The following is a 17466-nucleotide window of genomic DNA, read 5'->3' as shown; positions in this document are numbered from 1 at the left end:
TTGACTCTGTCTGCAGTGTACAAATGAAGCCTGAAGCCCTAGAGCTTCTTCTATTCATTAAAATAGTTTGGCATTTGTTTAATCAGCTTGGTGTTTTCTGACTGATGATAGCAGGCTGCACAACCCTTGCTTTCAGCAGCTGAGTTTGAGCACTCCTCTGTGTGGCTGTTCTTCTATAGTATTTATGGTAAAAAAAGTTTTTTCACCTGTGATGTTTTTGAAGTGACTTTCAGTGCTAATAGAATGTCCACTTTATTCAGATCGTTCTGACAGTTGCACCAGAGTTCACCTTGCAGGATTCAGAAATACAGCAGAAACCTCTGTCACACTTCACCAAAATGTTCTTTGCCAAAGTGATTCCATGTCCTGGATCCATTTGGGCTGAAATATAAAATGTATTTGAATCAAACTGTTAATAGGATGAAATGCAAGGAGCTGTCAACTAACACAATTCCATACCTAGACAGAGCCAAGGTCTGTCCTGGAACTTCTAGTAACACTGGACATGTCTGATTTTGGAGCAAACTACAGCTTGGATCTTTACATAGTTGCCATTTTCTCCTTTCATTTTTGAATCTTGGCAGCCTTCTGGAAACAAACTTGATGTTACCTGTAGATTCTCATTTTTTGCCAAAAAAGGCTTGTGCCAAATTGGGAGAGTAGTTACCTGATGCTACTGAAGAGCCCATCTGTCTAGATCCCAAGGTGGTTGAGTCCTGTTCTTCAGTTCTCTTTGGATTGAACCTCAAGCAACTAGTTTTCTTCCATAGCTAAGATGCTGGTGAATGGCAAGACCAGTTGACACAAAGGATGAAGGGAATATGGAAATGCTGCTCATGTTTTCACTGTTGAAAGGCAAACAAAGTTAATGCGGTTTGTTTGTTGTGTTGACTGTGTACTCAGCTGCTTTTTATTTCACTCCTGGCTGGTTTCTTGGTGAGGAAAAAGTCTAAGGTCTCTTAATTCACTTCCCTTTCCCTTGGAATCAGCCCCGATGAGGGGAAGAAGGAGGATGGCTGAGTGGGTGTCCCCAGTGGATGCTCTTTACTACCTGGTACGAGAACTTTGTGTCACTAATCTCTTGATTTTGTAAGCTTATACCCTGATAATTTTACCCCCCTAAGTATAATACAGAGCAGCAACCCTTCTCAGAAAAACCACTGTTCAGATTGTGTATATATATTTATATTTATTCTGTTATGAAATAGAGTGAGATGCCTTAATTTGAAAATAATCTCTAGAGTTGCATTAAATTCTTTTTAAAGTGTTGAACGCTGTGTCTTTTGCGACTTGTGTACTGTTAAAGATGGATTTGTAGTGCCAAGACTGATATTCATTCTCTTTCTAATTATTCAGAGACTAAGAACAGAAAGGGATTCTTTGAAAGAAACTATTGAAGAGCTCAGATGTGTACAAGCTCAGGAGGGTCAACTCACCACTACAGGTATAGGACAAATAAGGAGATTAAATGCGTCTATTCTAAAGTTTACAGGACTTCTCCGAAGAGTATTGAATGCACTTTTGTTTAGCACAGAATAAATTTAAGCTCCTCTAAGATCAACAGTGAAAAGCTGCTTTGACTATTCATAACTTTGTAAGCATTTGAAAACTTCAAATGTTATTTCAGCCAATCAGGAGTTTTAGTCTCCTCCCTGATGTGTTATTTTTATAATGTGTTTCAGATTTCTGTGTAGTTACATAATTTTCTTTAGAGAGATACTGTTTTCTCATGTGTCTATGATGTTTCATGTGTTGCAATTTATTTATATGTGTAATGTTGCACAGCTTTTTAGTTCTTAGATAAGCTAATGAGCAGAAAATACACCACAAAATCACTTTATCCAAATGGGTGAAGACAGAAATAATGATTATTCTCCAAATGAAAGTGCTTGTCTGTCTTGCTGTAGCCTGACTTTGTGTCATGTTCCATTGTCTAGTATTACTCTAAAACTGTAAACTTCTAGAACAGTATTTACTTCTGATCTTTTAAAGATAAAAGTTACTGGTCTGCTTCCTGAATTTCTTACTTTTCCTAACCCAGGATTGATGCCTCTGGGAAGACAAGAGCCTTCAGACAGTTTAGCAGCAGAAATTATTACTCCTGAAATAAAGTAAGCTAATGTGTGCTTTGTTTTACTAACCTTTACAGTGTACCCATAGATAATTAGTTGGTTTTCAGTGTCAGAAAGTTTCTACAATTAATGTTTGGGGTTTTTTTCTCTCCTTTTGGATTTCTGCACAACAGGAGCTGTTGTACTTAAGACAAAATTCAGTTGACCTCTCGAGTTTGTGGGGGAAAAAAGAGAAAACAAAAAAACCTTTTGTCCTCACATCATGTCTCTTCTTTTCCTATGGAGAGTTCATATAACTGCAGCTTATATGTGCATTAACAGAGAAGAATATTTGTAACAAAAATGTGGTGTTGTACAAGGAAAAAATTACTAAAATTGCTAAAGGAAGAGTAGATTACATTATAATATCTATATTAATATATATTACCTACATTATTTTATATATAATTATAAAAAATCCATTTTGTATCATGGCAAATGTTTGCAGACTATTAAAAGGAAGAACAGCACTGGCAGAGCTGAAAATCATTATATCTTAAGATGTTGCAGGCCATGTTCAGCTTTGCCAGTATACTAGAAGTTTTTAAGACAGTTGCATCTCAGAAATCTGTTAGCTCTTCAAGATACCTTTTCTTTTATCTCTGCCAATACTGATACAATATTTTAACATTTGGAAAGCTCAATATGGGTCAAAACATATCATTCAGTAGTAAAATATCTTTCTGGAATGCTAATAATAGAAAATATTTTTTTCCTTCCAGCTGTGCTGCTGCACCTTACTAGAAGAGCAATTGGTTTTAGTTTTGTTTAGAAATAACGAAGCGATGAAAAACTTTTTGAGGCAGTGATAATGAAGGATTACTCCATAGTCCTTCCACATGGTTGTATGATAGAGGACAGGACCCTAAATGCAATAAATATTCAAGCACAGCCTGTTGTTTCACTGGTTTTTCGTCTTTGGCTCATGAAGATATATGCTTGTATAAAATCCAGAATTCATCTATGCATACTCTTTGCAGCTGCTAAACTTGGCCTCCATGCCTACATGATAGAGGTGAACAGTAGCAGTAGCTGCTGTAGGACTCGAACTTCCAGATCTGGAGGTCTGGGCTGCTGCTTCTGCTGATGAAGGGGGAAGACTGCGCAAGGCCGCCCACCCATAGGAGTAGCTACTACTGCTCTCCTATTCCCCATTGTGGGGACAGAGCATGGGTCTGTGCTCAAGCACCTTCCTCTGTTCATAGAGAAGACCTGGAGACCAAATGGAAGAGTTTTGTGAGGCAGGTTCAGTCTGTGGCCTGTCAGTTACACCTGAGGAAATGAACAAGTTAGATGATAAGAGGAGTTAGCAGGGCTCATTGAAAGAGTGTTAAACTAGATTTGAAGGGGGGAAGGGATAAAACCAGGCTTACTAGCAATGAGCCTGGGAGTGGCATGCCAATGTTTGAGGGACGATGTGCTAGCAAAGTCCTTCAGTCTGCTCCACAATGAGCACATTTTAAATGTCACTGTGCTAATGCATGCAGCACCTTTGCCATCTCAGTGGAGGTGGGGGATGGAAATGCACACAGCAGCAAAGATGTAAGAGCTGTTGATGCATTAGAAACCACAGAAACACCTGAAAACGGTCACACAGGGACTAGGGCTTCTCCCCCCAAAAGGTAGCAGGATCAATAGCCCAGCTGAAGTGCACCTACACCAATACATGCAGCATGGGCAACAAACAGGAGGAGCTGAAAGCTGTTGTGGAGCTAGAAAACTATGATGTAGTTGCCATCACAGAAACATGGCTGGGTGGCTCACACAACCGGAGAGCTGCAATGGATGTTCAAGTTTAAAAACGTTACACCTCATCCTATCATGACACTTGCTACTAAAGAGTCCCTCCCCATCTTTCCTGTAGGCCCCCTTTTAAGTACTGGAAGGCTGCTATAAGGTCTCCCCAGAACCTTCTCTTCTTCAGGCTGAACAACTCCAACTCTCTCAGCCTTTCTTCCTAGAAGTGCTCCACCCCTCTGATCATCTTTGTGGCCCTCCTCTGGACTTGCTCCAACATGTTCAGATCCTTCTTATGTTGGGGGCCACAGAGCTTGACGCAGGACTCTAGGTGGAGTCTCACCAGAGCAGAGGGGAAAAATCACCTCCCTTAACCTGCTGGGCATGCTTGTTTGATGCAGCCCAGGATGTGGTTGGCTTTCTGGGCCACAAGCACACATTGCCAGCTCGTGTTGAGCTTCTCATCAACCACCACACCCAAGCCCTTCTCGGGGCTACTCTCAATCCATTTTCTGCCCAGCCTGTATTTGTTCTTGGGATTGCCCCGACTGAGGTGCAGAACCTTGCACTTGGCCTTGTTGAACTTCATGAGGTTTTCATTTATCAGCAGTCCTGGCTAACCAAAGAGATCCCAGTTGACTGGAGATTAGCAAATGTGACACCCATCTGCAAGAAGGGAGGGAAGGAGGATCCAGGGAACTAGAGGCCTGTCAGTATGACCTCAGAGCTGGGTCAGTGTTGTGGAGCAGATCATCTTGAGTGCCATCACACGGCATGTGCAGGACAAGATGATCAGGCCCAGTCAGCATGGGTTTATGAAAGGCAGGTCCTGCTTAACTAACTTGATCTCCTTCTATGACAAGATGACCTGCTTAGTGAATGAAGGGAAAGGCTGTGGATGTTGCTTACCTGGACTTCAGTAAAGCCTTTGACACCATTTTCCCACAGCATTCTCCTGGAGAAACTGGCTGGTCATGGCTTAGATGGGCGTACCCTTTGCTGGGTAAAAATCTTGTCTGGATGGCTGGGCTCAAAGAGTGATGGTGAATGGAGTTAAATCCAGTTGGCAGCCAGTCACAAGTGCTGTTCCCCAGGGCTCAATGATGGGGCAGTTCTGTTTAATGTTTTTATCAGTGATATGGATGAGGGGATTGAGTACACCCTCAGGAAGTTTGCAGATGACGTGAAGTTGGGTGGGAGTGTTGATCTGCTTGAAGGTCAAAAAGCTTTACAGAGGGATCTGGACAGGCTGGGTCAATGGGCCAAGGCCAATTGTATGAGATTCAAAAAGGCTAAATGCCAGGTCCTGCACTTTTGTCCCAACAACCCCACACAACTCTATAGGCTTGGAGAAGAGTGGCTGGAAAGCTGCCCAGCAGAAAAGGACCTGGAGGTGTTGGTTGACAGCCAGCTAAATAAGAGCCAGCAGTGTGCCTGGGTGGCCAGGAAGGCCAATAGCATCCTGGCTTGTATCAGAAATAGTGTGGCCAGCAGGACTAGGGAAGCAATCGTCCCCCTGTACTTGGCACCAGTGACGCCCCACCTCGAATACTGTGTTCAGTTTTGGGCCTCTCTCTACAAGAAAGACATTGATGTGCTGGAGCATTTCCAGAGAAGAGCAACGAAGCTGGTGAGGGATCTGGAGAACAAGTCTTATGAGGAGCAGCTGAGAGAAGGGGGGTTGTTTAGCTTGGAGAAGAGGAGGCTGAGAGGAGACCTTATCACTCTCTATACAACTACCTGAAAAGAGGTTGTAGCGAGGTGGGTGTTGGTCTCTTTTCCCAAGTAAAAAGTGATAGTACAAGAGGAAATGGCCTCAAGTTGTGCTAGGGGAGGTATAGATTTGATATTGGGAAAAAATTCTTCACAAAAAGGGTTATCCCCAGAGAAGTGATTGAGTCACCATCTATCACAGAGGCTCACAAAATCTAATATAAACAGGTGATAAGCTCAAAAGAAGCTTTATTCCAACCAAAAACTGTTTAGCAGAGAAGCAACTGGCAATGAGGTAGTATCAAAATCATTTAACACTCCAACAACATCAGTAAACCAGAGGTTCAGAATGTACGAGGAATTAATACTGCATGACTGACTCAAGAAATGATTCAAAAATGTGCATCATCACTTACCTATAACATGACCACTCTCAACCTATATATGAGATAAACCATATGTGGCATCCTGGTTGACAGGGAGAGTCTCTGACTGCATACCTGCTGCTTAGGAGGAGTATGACTTAAACTTTGCCCTCCAGCAGGCTGCATTTATATCCTCATTGAATCTGATATGTGGTCATATATGGTCATGCCACCTCTTATTGGTTGAGAGCCACAACATCCTCACCTTTCAACCAAATGTGACTGAAATGCATATGTGCAGGCCACCACCATGTGGCCATGACAAAAGTTGTGATGGGAAGTTTTCATGGGCTTTTGTCAAGTCTTTGTTAGATACAAGAGCTGTGAGATGGAAATTTTGGTGGGTTTTTGTCAGGTCTTTGTCAGGGCAGGTGCATCTGCCGCACCATCCCTGGAGGTATTTAAGGCACCTGTAGACTGTGATGTGTAGAGACATGGTTTAGTGGTGGACTTGGTAGTGTTAGGTTAATGATTGGACTCAATGATCTTAAAGGTCTTTTCCAGCCTAAATGATTCTATGATTCTCTGAAAATATACCAACAGGGTAGAAGTGACTTGCCCAGGTTCAGGCAGTAGTTCAGTGACAGCTGAGAATACAACCTCCCTTAACACTTGGCAACAAGATTTACTTTCTCCACATTCTACCTATAAATCTGTCCACCTGTACTCAGATATAATAGGGGCACTCAAGCAACTTCCTTGTGTTGTGCTTTCTACAGGTACACCTCCTGTAATCAGGTTTGTTTAATCGGGGGGTTTGAAGACATGATTGTTGTTTCAGCTGTGTCCCTTATATAGGTGAAGATGATCTTTACATTATATTTACACCTCCTGGGGCAAACTGTTTTCTTCTTTATAGAGATTGGCATACTTTTTTCAACAAAATTGTATTTCATGTTTTTAGGGAGAAACTCATTCGCCTTCAGCATGAGAACAAGATGTTAAAGTTGAACCAAGAAGGTTCTGACAATGAAAAGATCGCCTTGTTGCAGAGCCTTCTTGATGATGCAAACTTACGGAAGAATGAATTGGAGACAGAAAACAGGTAAGAAGTTTTGTTCTCCATTTCAATTGACTTTCTAACAATGCATTATACTTTTGACTGTACTGTGTCCCATACTGGCCTCCCCAGTACAAGAAAGACATGGACTTGGGGAGGAAGAATGCAAAGCACCAGTATAGGTTAGGGGCGAACCTGCTGGGAAGTAGTTCTGAGGAGAAGGATCTGGGGGTCCTAGCAGACAGTAAATTATCCATGACCCAGCAATGTGCCCTTGTTGCCAAAAAGGCCAATGGAATCCTGGGCTGCATAGGGAAGAATGTGGCCAGTAGGTCAAAGGAGGTCATTCTCCCCCTCTACTCTGCACTGGTGAGGCCACAACTGGAATACTGTGTCCAGTTTTGGGCTCCCCAGTTCAAGAGGGACAGGGAACTGCTGGAGCGAGTCCAGCGAAGGGCAACTAAGATGATTAAGGGCTTGGAGCATCTGCCTTATGAGGAACGGCTGAGAGAGCTGGGACTCTTTAGCCTGGAGAAGAGAAGGCTGAGGGGAGACCTTATTATGGCGTACAAGTATCTAAAGGGTGGGTTGAAGGAGGATGGAGCCAGGCTCTTTTCAATGGTTCCAAGTGACAGGACGAGGGGTGATGGGCACAAGTTAGAACACAGGAAGTTCCCTTCAAATACACGGAAACACTTCTTTACGGTGAGGGTGACAGAGCACTGGAACAGGCTGCCCAGGGAGGTTGTGGAGTCCCCTTCTCTGGAGATTTTCAAGACCCGCCTGGATGCGGTCCTGAGTAATGTGCTCTAGGCAATCCTGCTTTAGCAGGGGAGTTGGACTAGATGATCTCTAGAGGTCCCTTCCAACTCTGAAACTCCGTGATTTCTGTGATTACTGGAGTCAGTCCAGTGAAATGCCACAAGGATGTAATCACAGGACTGCAGCATCTTTCATATAAGGGGAGTCTGAGGGAGCGAGACTCTTCTCAGTAATGCCCAGTAACAGGGCAAGAGGCAGTAGACAGAAATTAAAACATATTAAATTTCACCGCTATGTAAAAACATTTATTTTTTTTTTACTGGAAGGGTTGCTGAACACTGTAATAGGTTGCCCAGAGAGGTTGTCTCTGTCTTTGAAGCTATTTAAAACCCAACAAGATGTGTTCCTGGGTAGCCTGCTCCAACTGACCCTGCTAGATTAAGCCAATCAGCATACAGACATACATGGGAACAAATAGCGCGTATCTGAGCATGCTAAGGTAGCTGGCTGATATTGTTATAAGGCTGCTCTCTATCGAAGCTTTGAATCTGCTCTCTGTCTAATCTTCCCCTTTGATTGGGGAAGGTTCCTGAAGCCTGGTAAAAGGTAAATACTGCACTCATCTTCAAGAAGGGCAAGAGAGAGAGTCCGGAGAACTACGGAGACTGGTCAGACACAACTCATTTTCTAGGAATTTCAAAAACCAAGTCCATGTGGAATGTGTTTCCAGCCTTGTGAGGGACAAGAAAGTAGTCGGGAAAGGCAATCATGAATTTATTCAGGGCAAATCTTACCTAACTAATCCAATTTTCTTGACAATGAGATGACTGCCTATGTGAAGAAAGGTGAAACGGTGGATGGTACTTACCTTTAGAAGAGCCTTTGGCACGGTCTCCCATAGTATCCTTATGTTCGGAATTGTTAGATATAAACTGAATAGATAGATATAAACTGAATATAAACTGGACAGTAAAGTGAGTGGAAAATTGGTTGGGCAGCTGGGCCTAAAGTGTTATCATCAGTGCTACAAAGTCCAACTGGCACCCAGTTCCTCAGGCATGAATACGAGGACCGATGCTGTTCATCACCTTTATTAACAACTTGACTGACATTAGGGACTGTACTCTCAGCAAGTTTGAGCATGGTACCAGATTGGGGGGAGTGACTGATGTGCTGAAATGGAGAGCTGTTATTTAGAGGAGCTCAGCAGTCCAGAGAAATGAGCTGATGGGAGCCTTGTCCTTGGCTGGGAAGAGCCTGGCAATGGTGGGTGGGACCAGTGGGCTGGGGAGCGGCTCTGCTGCAAAAGCTGTGGGGTTCCAGTGGGCAGCAAAGGAGGATGTGTCGGCTGAGGACCTTGCAGCTGACTGTGAACCGGGCTGTCCTCACCAGGGTGCAAGCAGTCAGTCTGGGCAAATGGTCATTCACCTCTCATGAGTACTTATGAGATCGCATCTGTACATAGCATACAATTTTGAATTCCTCAGTACAAGTAAGACTTGAATGTACAGGAGTGCAACAGAATACTGCTAAGGTGAGGGACGTTGGAGCATGTGATATTTGGGATAAGACTTAAAACTGTGTTTGTTCAGGCCAAAGAAAAGGTGTCATAGAGGAGATAGTGCTGTGATCTACATCTGTCTGATGGGAAAGTGTCAAGAAGACAGGGTTGGACTCTTCTCGGAGATTGACAAGATGCAACAGACACAATATGGAGTATGGGTCTGAGCTCTGGAAGAGAGGCCCAAAGAGATTGTCAGACCTCCATCCTTAAAGGTGTCCAAAGCTGGACTGGACATGGTTCCCAGCAATCTGCTGTAAGTGAACCTGCTTTAAGGATGAGGTTGGATTTAGACAATCTCTAGAGATCCCTTCCAACCTACAGGTTTATAGGATTCTGTGACTGTGTAAAAGCAGTAAGCTAGCAGCTCTCACACAGTAAAACTGAGTGGCAGAAACTCTTGTTTCACATATATAGAAATGATTTCTTAATACATACATTTATGTTGTCTTGGAAGAGTATCAGAACGTTCTGGATGACTACAGGCTATAATCTCTGGTACTGCTGTATGCTCTAACTAAATGTTATTGTAAATTTTCTGTGAATTAAATGCCGTATTGCATCTCTTGTGTAGATGACCTGAAAACACTGGAAACTAAAAATCTCAGGCTTCCTTTTGCAGTTGTTTGTTTTTTTTCTGAAAAACAAAATACTGTCTCTTTCCTAGATTGGTAAATCAGAGACTTCTAGAAGTGCAGTCCCAGGTTGAAGAACTACAAAAATCTTTGCAGGATCAAGGTTCAAAAGCTGAAGATGTAAGTAAAAATGTGCATCAAACTTACATTCAAGTAGTTACCATTTTTGAAACTCTTGCCTTTTTGTAAAAAAAATATGTAAAAGAAGTATGCAAATAGAGATTTCTGATAGTTTTCCATATTTACTCATATGGTGTTGTCACTAAATTGTGCTTCTGTAAATAGCATGTAAGACATAGTAAGACATGTCTAGAAAAGAAAACTATCCTATGTAGAGAAGGTGTTAAGTGTGTTTTAATTGATTAATTGTGTCTGTTCTGATAGTAAACAGTGTTAGAATAGAGAATAGAGAGTTTTGCAAGGAATTAAGGAAATGTTAATTCTCCATGTCTTAATAAAGTATCTGAAGTTATTTTTTGTTTAGTTTTCATAATGAAAGTGAAGGCCTTTCCTGCCAGTGGAAGCCCAGGCAGGCCAAAATTAAAAAAAAAAAAAGTCAAATAATTAGGTCCTCAACATAATGCAGCATTTTCTGTTTCCGTAAACGGAGTTAACTTTATTTTTAATGTAAGAATACACATTGTGGCAGAGTTAGTGTGGAAAACAACTTTCAGTCTTCCACTCAAAAATTGTGTTTGCCATCTCCTGTATTTGAGAGAAGAAGCTCTAGAACTTTTTTGAAAGCAGTGATTTGCTGGACTGTACGTGCACAGTGTATGCTCACAATCTCAGTGTATTGTGTTGCTAATTGGCAAAAAGTTGTAATGTGTTGCTTTCTATTTTTGTGGATTTGTTTTAACTAATTTATATAAAAGAGTAAAAGTTTTTGAGCTGTTTATTTTCATTTCAGAGTGTGTTTAATTTAGCTTATCCTCTTAATTTTCAGAATATGAAAGAAAAATACCTAATCAAGTTCAAATAAGATTGTTTTCCTAAGTAAATTAGAATGTGTTTTAGAATGCATTTAAAAATAGGTCCATACTATTACGTGAGTCTGAAATATTCTTTGTTGTCTTGGTTATTGGCCAAAATCAGATTTTTCTGGATGAACATGTATATGAAAAAAATATTCTCAGATAATCAGTATTGTAAATGATCCTTGTCCAACTGAATTTATTTACTGCAACTTTAGTTGTGTCCCTCTTTTTTGAGGCTCTGGCTTGGACAGTAATTTAGGACATTTCTGCAGCTCACTTCCAGGACTGGTTGCAGCCTATGTAGGCATCATCTGAGATGATTCTGTTAACAGCAAATCACCACCATCACAACACCACAGTACAGCCTGCTGTGTGTACCAGGCAGCCCTTGTCAAATCAGAACTGGCAAGTTCATGATGCAGTTGTTGCATTCCTGGCTTCTGCGTAGGTCTGCCTGCGCCAGTGGTGATTTATAGGCACTAATCCCATGAGCTGTTTTGCTGAGTCCAGTGTGTAGGATTTAATTTACTCTTTTAAAGATGCGAAAGAGAAAATGTAGACTCAGAGAAGTATTGAAGCTGCAAGAACCTCTGAAGGTGTGGACACCTCATCCAGTCTTCCACACAAAGCACAGCAAACTTAAAAGTTAAACCCAGCTTCTTAAGTAGATGGAAGTTGTGCTGGGACCACCTGAGTTATCCTTAAGATATCCTTTCAAATAGAGTGATTCTTCAGAAGTATGAGAAAAAGGATAAGGACAGACATGACATACAGTTCATTGGTGCATCATTTACAGCACATTTCCTCTGTTTTTCACTACTTTTCTGCAACAATGCACTGGAATCTATATTTTTGTATACTTACAATGTAACTATGCTCCACCCAGAAAACCAAAGATCCCATTTGTATTCTGTCCAGAGATGTATGATGAGGGCTTGGGGTGGTTTTTGTTTTTGTTTTTGTTTGTATTCAAAGTTGATGTAATTTTTGGGCTTGCCCAAAAAGTGGTAAAAGCACCATCCTAACCCAGGCAAATATCATTGCAATGGTACATGCTGCTTGCCAAGGTCCACATGGGGAAGCAATTTTGATTTTGTACTGAAGTGCACTGGAAGGCAGATGTTAGGAAAATATCAGTGCCATTAGGCCTGTAATGGGCGCTGACACATCCTGTTGAGATGCATGATTAGTCCATCCTAGCTGTTGACTTGCTAGCAGGGGAAAGGCCTCCTTACTCTGGTCTTCCAGACTACAGAATCAACTCAGACATGCCTGGTGTGATCAGAATAGCAGGTTTGATTTATTGTCCAGAATGCAGTGGTCATGTGTAGGGCTGCTCAACAGGTACCCTGAGCAGCTTTGACTACATCATTTGCATGCCTTATTATCACTCTCTTTTGTCATCCTTGTTTTCCCTTTCTCTGCCCTAATCCCTCTCTATGTAAGCAACCTGTCTTTAGGTACTTCTGCCCCACTGAACCTAGTCTTGCAAAATCCATACCACGTCTGGTGTTTCTCATACTGTTAAATACTCAGTCTTGGCCTTATATGCTGTTACTGATGCCTGCTGTTACTAAGTACTCCTGACTTGACTCCCTAAAAGGTCTCCAAAATTCAGTTACCTGTTCAGTTACCGCTGAAGTTCAGCTGCTTTGCTTATTTGGTGAAACACTGGAACAGGTTGCCCAAAGAAGTGGTTGATGCCCCATCCCTGGAAACGTTCATGGTCAGGTTGGATGGGGCTCTGAGCAATCTGATCTAATTGAATATGCTCCTGCTCATTGCAGGAGGGGTAGGACTTCATGAACTTTAAAGGTCCCTTCCAACCTAAACTATTCTGATTCTGTGAATACTCTTAGCATCTGACCACCCCTCGTGGTGCTGTTTATAACTTTTGTCATCTTCTTTGTCCTCAAAAAGGGGACAGACCTGTTCTTATGACTTTTTTAAGCATGAAATAAATTTCCAGCAAAAAGGCTTTATTTCTGTAGGGTTTTTTTGGTTTAAAAGAAAAGCAGCAATTAAATACTGGGGAGGATACCTGTTTTCTAAAACCACACCATAGTATTGTTTTCTGGTGTTTTGTAAGTGGAACTTGTTAGCTGTGGGATGAAAAAGCAAAATAGCAAGTGTGCATTTGCTTATTTTTACAGTTTTGTTATAGAAATGTTCTTCTGTTGTGAACAGATAAAACATTTGAATGAAGTTAAATTTAAAACTAGCTCAAAATTAGATGAAGCACTTTTTTTTTTTTTTAATAGGGATTTTTTATAAGAGACTGGTCTTCCTATGACAGAACAACAGTTACAGTGATTACTTCTTAGGAGCAGAGGATTTGGATATATGGCTTTGAAACTGTCTGAGACTTCAAAAAAAAAAAAAAAGTAATGTTTGCCCATTTGTAGCATAATTTATTTGAATTTACCTGCCTTGCTACAAGTATATACAGGATCTTTGGGTGGCTGGAATTGCACGTTTTACATTTTATTCTTTTTCCTAATCTCGTCTCAGGTAAATTACTCTGAGTAAACTCAGTCCTGCTTCTTTTAATTGTGTGTGCTGTTTATCGTTGTTAGTTTCTTGCTTGTGAGAACATATGATCTGTCTAGATGGGAGAGGGGTTACTCCCACAACAATGCTGGTACTGTGCAAATAATATATATGAAAATATACCAGTGGAATCAATGTTGACAAGTAGTTTTGTCTGTTCCAAGTGCAATACAAGGATTGCAAAAGAAAAGCTGAGTTCATTTTTTATTTTCTTATCTTAGGAAAATGGGCACTGTTGGTAACTTTTCCCTTTCTTGTCTAAACCAACCTGTAGTCTCATAAATGATCAGACATAAGTGATGGTGCCAGTTCAAACACTTTGTGACCAACAAAGATGCATTCAAACATTAATTGTTACAGAAAAGATGGTGTTACTGCAATTGTTCTGTTGTACTGCAGTTGTTGACTGGAAAAGTAAAAAGCCAAATGGTCAAAACCCGCAGATCCTTAGCTGCTACAAATTTCTGACTCTGAAGTCAGTAAAGTCACCGTGGCTTGTTTTTACATGGTCCCCCTGTTTCTTCTAGTGCAATAAGGAGATCCAACTTTGAAATAATGAAAAAGCATGACCCAGGAGCGTGATCAAAGACATTATTTCGAAGTATTTACACTGTAACAAAGCTCAAACCTTTTTTGGGTGCACATGGTAATTGTCTCTGTTGGCTAGGTGTCTAAACCTTTGTTGAAAGGCCATTGGAGAAAAAGCAATGAAGTAATTTTGTTGATGATATTATCTTTTGTTTTCATGGCGTTCAGTCATATGCTAGACCTCCAATGTGATTGGTACTGGATAAATGCAAACCAAAAAGGCAGTTTCTGATTTAAATATTCTACATTTGTCTTGTATTCAATCAGTGTAGCAATAACACAGTTCAGAATCACTCTACAAAAACACATGCATCTCTTAATTTTGTTTGTAGCCCAGTAGACTGCATATTTTCTCGATTTTGTTTTCTCCTGTTAATTGTATGATTTTTGTTTTAAAATTACTTTAAGTAGCAAGTGCTCTGCTTTGAAATTCTGTTTTAAACACAATGATTTACAAATATGCTTCTTTACTATTTTTATATTTTTGCTTTTAGTGATATGTTTTAGAAAATTTTACAGGATGAAACTGCTGATGAGAACAAAGGAGAAAAATGTGCATGTGTGAAAAATGCATAGCTTTAACTTTTTCTGTTCATGACTTTCTAAATAGTTTCTTCTGTTGGCTGCTGTTTTGCTTTATACTAATGTCATCTCTGTTTCTTGGCATGGGCTTCTGCTCAAGGCTATTGTGAGTATGGCTTTCTATTTACTTAACACTACTGTCAGTTTATAGACATTTATTGGGTATATTTTTTTGAAAGATACTCACTGTATATGAAGTGAGTTTAAAATTAAAATGAAATTTTCTTTGACGCTTTTATTCAAAGAGCTTATTTAAATGTGATTTAATCAGAAAGTGGAACACTGTAAGTTGTATGATATTTTTTGTGTCTGTAATCAGTAAAGATGAGAAACAGAAAAAGGGTAAATTTCTGCTATACTCCAGTCACAAACATTCTACTCCCTCTGGTTGGGGACAGGAATTTACTTTGACTAATTTGCTACATGTCTTCATGCAAATTGCATTGCAATATTGATAGGAAAGCTCTTCTAGAGAATTTTGCTGCACTTTCCATTTCAGGTTAATTTATTAAGTCTAATTACAGAAGTAATGAAGAAGTTAAAACAATTGCCTTAGAATTTTATTGCTTATGGATCTTGCTTTTGTTGATCTAGTTCCTGGGAAAATATTTTTAAAGTTATAAAGCACTCTAATTTCAGGAAAGTTACACAGCTGTGGAGAGAAGGATTGCTACCACAGAGGACAGTAGTCTCCTAAATGATCAGACATAAGTGATGGTGCCAGTTCAAATGCTTTGTGATCTAAAACTGACTGAAGTAAAAAGTTGGATTTTGGTTAGAATACCAAAATTATGTATTTAAAAATAATTTTGAAATTATGTTAAATATCTGCAATATATTAAAATAATTGTTTAACTTTCTATTTTAGTCAATTCTTCTGAAAAAGAAACTTGAAGAACATCTGTAAGTATTTTTTTTTTGCCTATTTTGTTTGCCATTTGAAATTGTTTTCCATATGGTAAGGAAGGCAGACAGTGATTAATCATGCATCTGGAAAATATATAACTAAGAGAAATTAGATAACACAGGAATGTTTGGGAGTCTGCAGTTCAGATACTATTTTCATCTCATAGAAAACCTTTGTGAAAGCAGTAAGAGCAGTAAAGAAACCATCATTCTGTGGTGGTTAGAAAACTTTGCGTAATATTGTGTAAATCTTTACTCATGAGGAGTAAGTAATTTTGGTTTCAGAAAAGCATGTTAAAATTAATTTGTTTACTTTTTACTATACATTATGGCATAAAAGGAAGTGTTAACATTTTGGTCTGCTATTTCTGCACCTGTTTTACTTCCCTAAAATGCAAAAAGCTGTTTACTTTATGACTGGCTTGCAAAAAAACCCCAAAAACAGTAGTTTCTGCTGCATTTGGACTTAGCCATTCTTTCTCAATGTAATCTCAATGGCAAGTATTCATTTTAGGCATGTACATTTAGTACAATTAACTGTAAGTTCTAAATTAAGTATAATTACTGAAAAATGAAGCTGTTTGTTGTTACAGGTCTGTAACAATGTTACACTGTAACGTTTTTCAGCTTATTTAACAAATATTTCCATGGTGACATTGTTATTTGTCCTCATGCCTCAAAGGAAATACCAGTCATGCTCTCAGAAATATATCGCTGAGGACTTCTTGTATCGCTTAATGTTCATTCAAGCACAGTATTAATCTTGGGAAAACAATATGTGCTATTATGGTTTGTTACAGTGAGAAGCTCCATGAAGCTAACAATGAGCTACAGAAGAAACGAGCTATTATTGAAGATTTGGAACCAAGATGCAATAACAGTTGTGAGTTACCTGTGCTGTCCATTTCTTTTCTTTGTAAAGTATTTCACATGGAAGGTTTTTAATTAAAATACCTATAGGTGGTGCAAGATAAACAAAATGTGCATTTTAAATGGCATTGATATGTATGTTGTTAATTTCTCTGGAAGCTATGTTGACCAAAAAGATGCTTCTAACACTTGAAATGTAGGGAGTCACGTTTTAGACACCACTGTAGTAAGAAATGACGATGGCCATAGAAATACTGAGTCACTGTCATACCTGTCATTGAACTTCAGTTGGTCATAGCTGTCATATCTCCTAAGACCCTAATTTAGGAGATCCTTGCTGCCATCACCAGGTTCTTTTTACTCCCGATATATGTTCCTTCAGTGTGTTTTCAGAACCCTGTTTTAATTTGAGAATATTTTCGGACACTGGTAGAAGAGACTGTAGGGGAAAAATTAAATTGAGTATATTCATGTCACAAGTCTGATAAATTGTGTCCAGTGTTACAGCTTAGCAGATTTAAGCAAGAGCTGTGCCTTTTAAGAATTATTCATCTTACATAAAATAGGAAAACTCATTTATCTGAGTTATACCAAGATGATATGAAATCTGTAATTCATTAGTAAACTCATTTACTAAGTGTGTTCAGTAATGGGATTGATTTATGATTCCATTTCTCTTTATTTTTTCATAATTTAAAGAAGCGAAAAATTTGTGTACAAAACAGCCATGTCATGAGATTATATAGTAGTACACATTTTAATGTTTTTTCTGAGCTGTTCAGTCATTAAAACTATAGTATCTGCTACATCAGGTTCCCTATGTTAGCTTTTCTTAATTGAAACAAATTCTAGCTGTGCCTTAAATCTCTGTTGAAAAACATTAAAATAAACATAATATAATTATGTTATTTTCCAATGTGTGCATCTCCTGGCATAAAGCCCTCAAAATTGAAGAATTACAAGAAGCTTTACGGAAAAAGGAGGAGGAAATGAAGCAAATGGAAGAGCGATACAAAAAGTATTTGGAAAAGGCCAAAAGTGTAAGTATA

The 17466-nt window shown here is 39.6% G+C and overlaps 1 protein-coding gene across 1 annotated transcript in view; it reads left to right on the top strand.

The window, feature by feature from the left end:
• HOOK3 (hook microtubule tethering protein 3) overlaps positions 1-17466 on the top strand; it is an 81379-nt gene that overhangs the window by 58553 nt on the left and 5360 nt on the right. Inside the window, exons 13-19 of the mRNA XM_082497968.1 lie at positions 1357-1444; positions 2042-2111; positions 6891-7031; positions 9977-10064; positions 15510-15544; positions 16348-16430; positions 17357-17457. Of these exons, the coding sequence (XP_082354094.1) occupies positions 1357-1444; positions 2042-2111; positions 6891-7031; positions 9977-10064; positions 15510-15544; positions 16348-16430; positions 17357-17457 (606 nt within the window). The remainder of the gene's footprint in view (positions 1-1356; positions 1445-2041; positions 2112-6890; positions 7032-9976; positions 10065-15509; positions 15545-16347; positions 16431-17356; positions 17458-17466) is intronic.

The sequence above is a fragment of the Vanellus vanellus genome (genome assembly GCF_965231255.1).
Source record: "Vanellus vanellus genome assembly, chromosome: Z".
Taxonomy (NCBI): Eukaryota; Metazoa; Chordata; class Aves; order Charadriiformes; family Charadriidae; genus Vanellus; species Vanellus vanellus.
This window is presented reverse-complemented; position numbering and strand designations above follow the sequence as displayed.